This window comes from Aulonocara sp. 'chitande type north' Nkhata Bay, linkage group LG4 (assembly GCF_057382095.1).
Source record: "Aulonocara sp. 'chitande type north' Nkhata Bay isolate Kocher_YH1m ecotype deep benthic linkage group LG4, A_spYH_male_GT1.1, whole genome shotgun sequence".
Classification (NCBI taxonomy): domain Eukaryota; kingdom Metazoa; phylum Chordata; class Actinopteri; order Cichliformes; family Cichlidae; genus Aulonocara; species Aulonocara sp. 'chitande type north' Nkhata Bay.
Window position 1 is genome coordinate 20,555,911 of NC_141347.1, and position 9,976 is coordinate 20,565,886.

At 39.4% G+C, this 9,976-nt stretch overlaps 1 protein-coding gene across 1 annotated transcript; it reads right to left on the reverse strand.

Annotated features, from left to right (window-relative positions):
- Window positions 1-1,905: 1,905 nt before the first annotated feature.
- Window positions 1,906-4,730, reverse strand: LOC147332458 (uncharacterized). Its single transcript, XM_086289018.1, has 2 exons — window positions 4,699-4,730; window positions 1,906-3,962 (listed from the first exon to the last, which is right to left on the reverse strand). Exons 1-2 carry the CDS (start codon window positions 4,719-4,721, stop codon window positions 3,035-3,037), a joined length of 951 nt encoding a protein of 316 aa, XP_086145144.1. The 5' UTR covers window positions 4,722-4,730; the 3' UTR covers window positions 1,906-3,034.
- Window positions 4,731-9,976: the final 5,246 nt, after the last annotated feature.

The following is a 9,976-nucleotide window of genomic DNA, read 5'->3' on the forward strand; positions in this document are numbered from 1 at the left end:
CTATGTGAAGGGAGGACATGAATTTCTGCCTTTTAAACATGTTTTAATAAGATTTGCAGCTTATCTGTTATTTAATTATCTGCTATAGAAATTCATCTTTTGCCCTGAGAAATTAAATTCTGTTTATTTGTTATTAATGTCATGATGCGTGCTGTGTGGCAGGCAGGAGCTTAGACCCAAATGCAGGACTTGCAGAACACAGAGGGATGAACAAAAAACGGCAGCTTTATTGCTGGAAAAACTTTTCATCAAAAGCAAACTTCAAAAAACAACCCAAAATCTCAACACGACAACCAGAAACTATGAGACGAGAGAGAGAAACAAAACAGACTGAGAGCTAGACTAAGCCTCAGGACCACGGGAGGACGAAACACAGCACGAAGAAGTATGCTACAGCACAGGGTATGGAAAACACAGGATTAAATACGCACTGGCGTAATCAGGGAAAGGGAGACAGGATAGATACACAGCTTAACGAGAAATCAGACTTAACGAGAAAAGGGAAGCAAAACTAGACACACTGACATGAGACACAGACGTTCAAAGTAACACAGGAAACATGGCAGACACAGACTAGACACTGAACTAAACCTACACTAACACGAGGTGTCATGGTCCTGGGTCGATTTGTTCTCTATTTATTCTATGGTTCCTAGTGTCATATACTGGGTTGCCTGTGTCGAGCGGGTGGGCGTTGCGGCTTTACGCCACCATGACATGCTTTGCGGCAGGGCTGTCTATGTGCAGTTCTTCTCTTAGCTGCCACACCTGTTGTTGTGCTGTTATAACCCATGCTGGATACACGTTCAATAAAGCAGCATCATAAGAAAGCTACCGAGTGGTCATTCTACACCTAGGTTGTTCAGTTTATTAGAATTCCCCTCATGTCTTTACCCCGTGTCCCCCTCCACGTATCTGAGTTCCCATGCCTCATTTCTCCTCCTTGTGTTTTATTCCATGTTTTCCCCAGCCCGTTATGTCTGTGGTTTCTCTCCGTGTTCTCTCCTCCCCTCCTGTCTGTCTGTGTACTTCCTAAACTTTTCATTTACATCACACAGTGTCTTGTTGTTTGGTCTTATCTGATGTTTTGATGAATGCAGTTTTAATTGTATAATCTGGCACTGGCATCTAAGTCTTTCAGGTTTTCAGTCCAAGCAAGGAAACACCATTTCAATATAATATTCTGACGACTTCTTCAGCTCCTGTTAAAGATGTGTTGGTCACTGACAGTTTTTACTCTAGTCTTGCATCCTAAAAATAAATTTAACACCTGTGCAGGAGTGAAACCCTGAAGACTCTGAGCCCTTCATGGTCCACTGTTTGAAGTTTGTATTTATGTGAAAATAATTTCAACTGTTTCTACAGGTAGATTTTGAAGGTTTACAAATATAGCACAGCAGGTGAAGTTAAACACATCGAGACAAAGTGTACAATGGAATAACTGTCATTCAACTGGTTGTACCAAAGTGTTGTAGCTGCCTGATTCTCAGGACATGGAGTCATAATAATATGCCAGCAATTCTAGTCTTCTTTTTATCCCCAAGCTTTATTTTCATTTTAAATTGGAAAACAAACAAAAACAAATAAACAAACAAACAAAGCAAAAAAACAAACAGAAAACTCACAACTTGTATCTATGCCTTTCAAGGATAACCTCAGACATCCGAAAACCAAACACAGAAAATACAAGCATAATAATAATAATAATAATAATAATAATAAAAAATAAAAAATAATAATAACAGCAAAACAACACTGATAATTACAGATTTTTTTAAAAGCAAACAAACAAAAAAAAAACAAAGAAGAAAAAAAGTGAGCAAAACAGAAAACACATCATGTGAACCCCTCCCACCATCCCCCCACCCCATTACCCCTGTATGGCTTTCAACCTCATCACATTCGTGTATCCAGACAGCCCATATTTACACCTATCTATAGAAACTATCATGCACAGGAATCAACATCCCCCACGATAAAACTGCAGCATTCAGGAAATCGAATCAGGAGGACCTAACCGGGGATCAAATCAAGGCAGACCCAGGGGGATTTGCGTCATCTCTATGATCTATTAGGTTCAAAGACGGTAGTACTGCCAGGAAGGGGCCCCAAATTTTTTCAAAGGTTCCATATTTCCCTTTTACACTATACGATATCTTCTCAGGTGTGCAGTAGGACGCTAGCTCATTAATCCAGTGTCTCAGTGTTGGAGAATTTTCAGATTTCCAATGTAACAGAATACATTTTTTCACTGCAGTACTCGCAAGTAAAATAAAATATTTCTTATGATAATTCACATTAATAGAACCTGTGTCACCTAGAATCCATAGTTTTGGGTCCAGTTCGATTTGGATCCCCATTACCCTTGAGATTATTTCAATGGCCCGTCTCCAGAACTCTTCTATCACTGGGCAATTCCACAGCATGTGCAGGAGATCACCATCTGTCACCTTACATCTCAAACATTTGGGGGAATAATTATTATCAATTTTATGCAGCAGTTCTAGTCTTCTGGTTGTAATTTGTTTTTCTTTTTAATCACACACAATGTGAGATCAAACTAACTGTTTACTATATGATGAATAAACCCTTTTACAGTAAAGTTGTGAAATATGATGTGGTGTAAATTAAAAAATTACATGATTATGAAAATAGAAAAAGACAAATCTGGAAAAAATCTGAGGCAATTTGTTTGAGCAGTGGGCAACAGAGCAACTAATCGTCATATCACCGTCTTTGTTTCACATTAAGGCACCACCAGGTGACAAGCTCTACTTCAAAAAGAGCATGGCAAGAGTCAAACAAGAAATAAATCCATAAATTAGCTGACTCAGTTACAGCTTTAAATCAGTGTATCATCATAGTCATGATAAGCCACCCTCTATTAAAGGAAGCATAGGCAGATTAAACAAAATTGGCCCAACAAAAAGATTAATGGTGAAATACTGTTTGCTCAAGGGTTTGCAGTCAGTGGCAGTACACTGTAATAGAAAAGTTCAATTTAATCTGTGTGTTGACACTGATTGTAGTTAAATTAATGTTTAGATGCCCAGTATAGAAGACCAACAATGAGAAAAATAACAACACAGATGACAACACAGATGACAGAACAAACACAGGTGTTGTTGTCCTGAGATGTGAAATTCAAATTAGTATTGTTTTGGTTGCTCTCTGGGATATTGACCACAGCATCACTTTGTGTGTTGCTTCTTGGTGCTGGCTGACGTCTGTTGTTGTGTTCATGAGAGGAATATTTTTCTGGGATCACAATAAACAACAACAGTCCAAGACAAGCAAGTTGTCCCCACGTGTTTCTCATCTCTAATAACTGGGAATCATTAGCGCTGCTTCTAAAGTGGTCTCTGAGAGACATCAGTAAATTGATGTTATCATTGTTAATGGAAAACTTTCTGATAACTCTTAAGAGGTTAGTAGTGACCTGATATGTATGTTGTGGATCATACGCTGTCCCTCGATGTTCAGATGTCTCATAATGCTGTGTGATATAGACTCGGTCTATTATCTGTGAAGTTCGCCGTCCTACATTCTGCTCCCTGACTCTGATTACGATCCGAGCCCTGTTACCGTCCTCGTGCTCTGATTGGAGATGAGTGACATGATGTGGAAGCTCCAGCGATCCTTGTCGATGGATATTACCAAGACTGTAGTATTGATATCCCCTCGGCAGTGGGTCTAACAGCTGTTCATCGTTGCGATATCGATGTGAGCCATAATCATAACCAGTTGGGTCAAAGGTCAGACTTATGTCACCGTTTATGTCAATGTCAATTTCATTGGCAAACCAGTGGAGCAACCGGAGGCTCTGCTCAGGCACAGACTGGCCAAAGCCTACTGGCCTCAGATCAGTGATTGAGTTGAGCTTTCGTCCTACAGCTGACACAGAGCTGAAGGTCAGGAGGAGAGCCACACAGCAGCTCATCATTCTTCCAAACATCTTCATCCTGGAGAGATTTAAGAAGTCACTGTTTTTATTGTTCATACTTTATATTCTGACATTTGTTACATGTGTTTTTACCAGTGAAGCATCAAATAATTATGTAATGACTGCATAAAGTGATTAAGAGATGTTAATGATTAAGACAGCTTTATTAAATGTATTCCCAGTTTATAATTTGATAGTCATTCAGCCACACAAACTCTGAAACAGGTTTTACTTGTTTGTCTCCTCTCTGGTTAATACCATCCATCATGGGTTGGAATTGCATTTAAAAAAAAAATTTTTAATTAAAATTTTGCTTTCTTCAATTGAAATCAAAAGTTAGTTTTTAAATATTTAATATCAAAGAGCTTTAACTTTGTGACATAAAGAGAGAAAATCACACTAATAACTTGTATCTGTAACTTGTTGGCTGAAGCCTCCTGTCAGCTTCAGATAAATAACAGGGAAGGATCGCTCAACACTCAGTTTACAGAGGATTAATCAAACAAAGCAAACTAATTCTTTAACAAAGAAGTGAAGCATATTTTACAGCCATTAGCGAACATCCTTGTATTTCCCCAACTTATCCATTACACTTCTGTCAACCCAGAGTTTATTTGTTTGTGTTGACTAAGTGCAATGTAATCCACTCCATGTTAAACCCACCTCATTGAATCTTAAATACAGAATAATATAGGGTAAAGTAATGTGAGTGAAAATAAGTAAAAATTAATCCACCAGGAAATGAGAGAACTTACCTGTGTAAGTCTGCTGCTGCCATTTGTGTGAAGACAGTTCTAACTCCCTTTATGTTTTGCTTTTCTTGGTAAATGAAACCAAAACAACAAGCTCTGCTAGTCGTGAAGAGGAATGTTGATTATCCAGCTATTTAGATAAGACAATTACAAAGCAACACCCTCATGGATTTAAGTGTTTCTAGTTTAGCTGTCACATAAAAGCAGATTATTGATCTTTTTACTAGCAGGTTTATGTCATGGTCCTGAGTCTATGGACTCAGTGGTTTTGTTTTGATTGTTATTATCTTTTGTTTCAATTTAATTCTGAGGTTTTGGTTTCTGTGTTCCCTCTGTACTGTGTTAGTATTGTGTCTCTGTGTTGATGTCATTTCCTGTTTTATTTTGACAGCGTCATGTCCTACATTAGTGTGTCTAGTTTTGCTTCCCCTTGTCTCCTTATGTCCAATTAATCCCAGCTGCTCCTTTGTGTATATGAGCTCTGTGTGTTCTTCTGCTTGTTGCTGGTTCGTCTGTGTTGTCTCCCTGCATTTCCTCCGTACGTTTCTCCCTGCTTATCATGCCCCGTGTTGCTCTGCTCTTTGTCTCCTTCAGGTTTGTTACTTTGGTTCTTAGTATTTCCCAGTTTAGGTGTGCTAGTTTTGTTCGTACCATCTCCACCTTTTGTTTGTATGTCACTCGCCTTCATTAAAGTTCACTTGCATGTCAGCCAGTGCCTGCATCTTGGGTCCTAATTCTCACCCTCCACACAGCTTGCCCCGTGAGCCGTGACAGTTTATGTCCAAAATTTGAATATGGGCGTGTCTGCCCGACTTTAGGGTCAGAGACTGCAGTGGAGTAATTCAGCCTTCTATAAGCATGGTTGAATTAACTGCATTTACCTACACCAGCTGATCCACCGTGTTTGTTTTAACAATTTTCCAGGTGATCACCAGTATAGAAGAGTTTGGAGGACAGATCCTTTGTCCAGTCATCTACATTTAGACAGAAACCCATCACTACAACCCAAGGGTATTGTAGGCCTTAACAAGCTGTTGCACCTGATTAAAAATAAGCATTAGTCAGCAGCACAAGAGCTGTCCATTAAATTAATGTAAAGGATTTTAGAACTCCTTCAACAAAAAAGTCCAGCACAGAACACAACACGACATATTTGTTGCTCTAAAAAATTGAATCAAGCACAAATTATATAGGAAGGTTATACAAGAGAAACATGCAGGTAGAAAGCCATCAAAGCGTCAAAGCAATATGGATTGAAAAAGAGAAAATGTACACAAAAATAAGGCAGAAACAGGAACCAATATTGTAACAGAACTGTAAGAAATTAGAATTACAGCAGATTAACAGCTAAGGAAGAGAAAACAAGGTACCACACTATTCTTCAGCCTCAGAGAGAAAGTAGAGCTCCCTGCTAAATATGATGCAGGGATGAAGATCAGGCATGGCTGCTGAGTGTTACATAATTGTTTGTACAAATGCAAGAAATTCATGTCTTAATAGTGACTGACTACATTTATGAACATGAAAGTACTTAAATAACACATCTGGGAACAATTCTAAAACTAAGGCTGTAGTGTAGGCAAAACAGTAGCTGAAACACAGTAGCTATCAGTCAGAAGCCAAAACAGTCCCACATTGATAACTGTGTTATGTCAATATCATAGAATTTTATTACACATATATAAAAGGTGTACAATAATCCAGCAGTCTTATGTCCATTTTTCTTGGGCTGAGAGGCTAGTAAACAAAGCCCTGTTTTTCTGAAATGACTTTTTCGTGAGCCGTTGAAAAAGACACGCAAATTAGTTTTTTGTTTGATCAGGATCTGAGCTGATTCTGATGATGATCATTACAAGTTTGCAACAAGATGGTAAGAACATTATGGAGCCACCAAAAACTATCTGCAGTTAAGGAGTATTTTGAGATATCTCCCAGTAATAACATACATCTCCTCAAATCAATCACAGAGGATGGTTAGTTGGAGGTGAAAGTGTACAGGGAGTGCAGAATTATTAGGCAAATGAGTATTTTGTCCACATCATCCTCTTCATGCATGTTGTCTTACTCCAAGCTGTATAGGCTCGAAAGCCTATACCAATTAAGCATATTAGGTGATGTGCATCTCTGTAATGAGAAGGGGTGTGGTCTAATGACATCAACACCCTATATCAGGTGTGCATAATTATTAGGCAACTTCCTTTCCTTTGGCAAAATGGGTCAAAAGAAGGACTTGACAGGCTCAGAAAAGTCAAAAATAGTGAGATATCTTGCAGAGGGATGCAGCAGTCTCAAAATTGCAAAGCTTCTGAAGCGTGATCATCGAAAAATCAAGCGTGTCATTCAAAATAGTCAACAGGGTCGCAAGAAGCGTGTGGAAAAACCAAGGCGCAAAATAACTGCCCATGAACTGAGAAAAGTCAAGCGTGCAGCTGCCAAGATGCCACTTGCCACCAGTTTGGCCATATTTCAGAGCTGCAACATCACTGGAGTGCCCAAAAGCACAAGGTGTGCAATACTCAGAGACATGGCCAAGGTAAGAAAGGCTGAAAGACGACCACCACTGAACAAGACACACAAGCTGAAACGTCAAGACTGGGCCAAGAAATATCTCAAGACTGGTTTTTCCAAGGTTTTATGGACTGATGAAATGAGAGTGAGTCTTGATGGGCCAGATGGATGGGCCCGTGGCTGGATTGGTAAAAGGCAGAGAGCTCCAGTCCGACTCAGACGCCAGCAAGGTGGAGGTGGAGTACTGGTTTGGGCTGGTATCATCAAAGATGAGCTTGTGGGGCCTTTTCGGGTTGAGGATGGAGTCAAGCTCAACTCCCAGTCCTACTGCCAGTTTCTGGAAGACACCTTCTTCAAGCAGTGGTACAGGAAGAAGTCTGAATCCTTCAAGAAAAACATGATTTTCATGCAGGACAATGCTCCATCACACGCGTCCAAGTACTCCACAGCGTGGCTGGCAAGAAAGGGTATAAAAGAAGAAAAACTAATGACATGGCCTCCTTGTTCACCTGATCTGAACCCCATTGAGAACCTGTGGTCCATCATCAAATGTGAGATTTACAAGGAGGGAAAACAGTACACCTCTCTGAACAGTGTCTGGGAGGCTGTGGTTGCTGCTGCACGCAATGTTGATGGTGAACAGATCAAAACACTGACAGAATCCATGGATGGCAGGCTTTTGAGTGTCCTTGCAAAGAAAGGTGGCTATATTGGTCACTGATTTGTTTTTGTTTTGTTTTTAAATGTCAGAAATGTATATTTGTGAATGTGGAGATGTTATATTGATGTCACTGGTAAAAATAAATAATTGAAATGGGTATATATTTGTTTTTTGTTAAGTTGCCTAATAATTATGCACAGTAATAGTCACCTGCACACACAGATATCCCCCTAAAATAGCTAAAACTAAAAACAAACTAAAAACTACTTCCAAAAACATTCAGCTTTGATATTAATGAGTTTTTTGGGTTCATTGAGAAAATGTTTGTTGTTCAATAATAAAATTATTCCTCAAAAATACAACTTGCCTAATAATTCTGCACTCCCTGTATATTTTACACAGGGCTCTGTATTATCACAGCAGGACTACTGGTGTACATGGAATGATCAGCAGATGAATAACAAGAGACATGAAGACCTAGTTACCACCGTGAGGTAGCTGATGAACTGGTGATGAATGGAGGGATGAGTTGGTCTTAAATGTCATCCTGCTGATTGGCGCTGATGGGTTACAGGTGGAAGATGCAGGTGTGGAACCTTCACGGATGGACACAGCAAAACAGGAACCAAGCTGAAAAACACCAGACACTCGTTTGGATCATAACACCTTTAAACATGCACTATGCCTGGTAGGACAGGGGAAAGGCTCTGAAAATCATGCCCAGAAATTTGTATAATATTTGGATATGTTCTACAAAACAACTTTGCTTATTGAGACACTGAACGCTTGTACTTTTCAGTTCCTCCTAACATAATATAGAGTAACCCTGATAAATGTTCTCTAGCAGTTTCTGGCCTACAAGTAAAAAATAAAAATGTAAAGAAGTCACCTTGTGTAGTGGCTTTCTTAATTTCTTCTTGGAGTTGTCTATTTTTCTTATATTTTAAAAAACACTCTGGATGGATGAGACTGTTTTATGCATCGGTTTGTGCAACAACGATGGTAAAACCATCGTGTCGCACCATATCCTTTTGAGGCTTTTCAAAATAAAACATTGAATAACTATACATGGAGCTAACACCTTGGATGTATCTAGCTGCAGACCTTGTTTATTGAGCTGTAAGTAAGGAAGTAAAATAAGTTGATACTATGAGCTGAGCTGCCCTCGCCCATTGTTTTCAATGAAGTAGTATCTCAGGATTGACGATGCGTCAGGTGTCAGCGTGGTAACTACTGTCAATGAAGAGTCTCCTCTGTCCAGAGTCAGGATCAGTATAACATGTGAGGTTGTCAGAGCTGAGGGTATAAGCAAAACTGTCAATTTACTAGTTGTCTACATCCCTACTCTCAACCTATGGTCACGAGCTTTGAGTAGTGACCGAAAGAACGAGACTGCAGAAATAAGCTTTTTGTGAAAGGTGGTTGGCCTCTCCCTTACAAATAGGAAGAGGAGTTCAGTCACTTGAGAGGGGCTCACAGTCTGACCACAAAAAACGTTGTGTGCTCCTTCCTGCTGCTGGCTGAGGTCTGTTGTTGTGTTTGTGAGAGGAATACTTTTCCTCAGAAACAATAAAGAAAAACAGTCAAAGACAAGAAAAGTCACCTTGTGGTTTTCTGATCTTCCTCAGCTGGAATCATCAGCACTGCTTCCATCAGTCAGCTCATGTCATTTTCTTCCACAGAAAACTCTCTGATCTCCTTCAGCAGGTTGGTAGTGAGCTGATATGTATGCTCTGGATTAGACCTCATACGCTGATTTTCATGTCTCATAATGCTGTGTGATGCACATTTGGTCTGTTATCAATGCCTCAATTTGCTCCTTGACTGTAATTATAATAAAATCCTTGTTACTTCTCTTATTGTCGGCCACATATCTTATCTGCTGTTTTTTATACACTAAGTTGTGAATCATGAAAGTCCTGCAACAAACAGTCAGAGATGGATTTGAATCAAGTGAATCGTGTTGGTTTTAGGTCAGCAGATCTCCAGGAAATTTGTATTATTGAAAACATTAACTATTATATCAAATACGACTTTTGTGTCAAGGCAGTTACGACACATCACAAAATGACCATCACACACATGAAAATATATTTTATTGAACAGTGTTTT

Excerpts from the sequence above, each read along its gene's own strand:
- LOC147332458 (XM_086289018.1), bottom strand. The coding sequence starts at position 4,721 with ATGGCAGCAGCAGACTTACACAG. Across the intron at positions 3,963-4,698 it reads GCAGCAGCAGACTTACACAG|GATGAAGATGTTTGGAAGAA; the intron begins GTAAGTTCTCTC and ends AAATCTCTCCAG.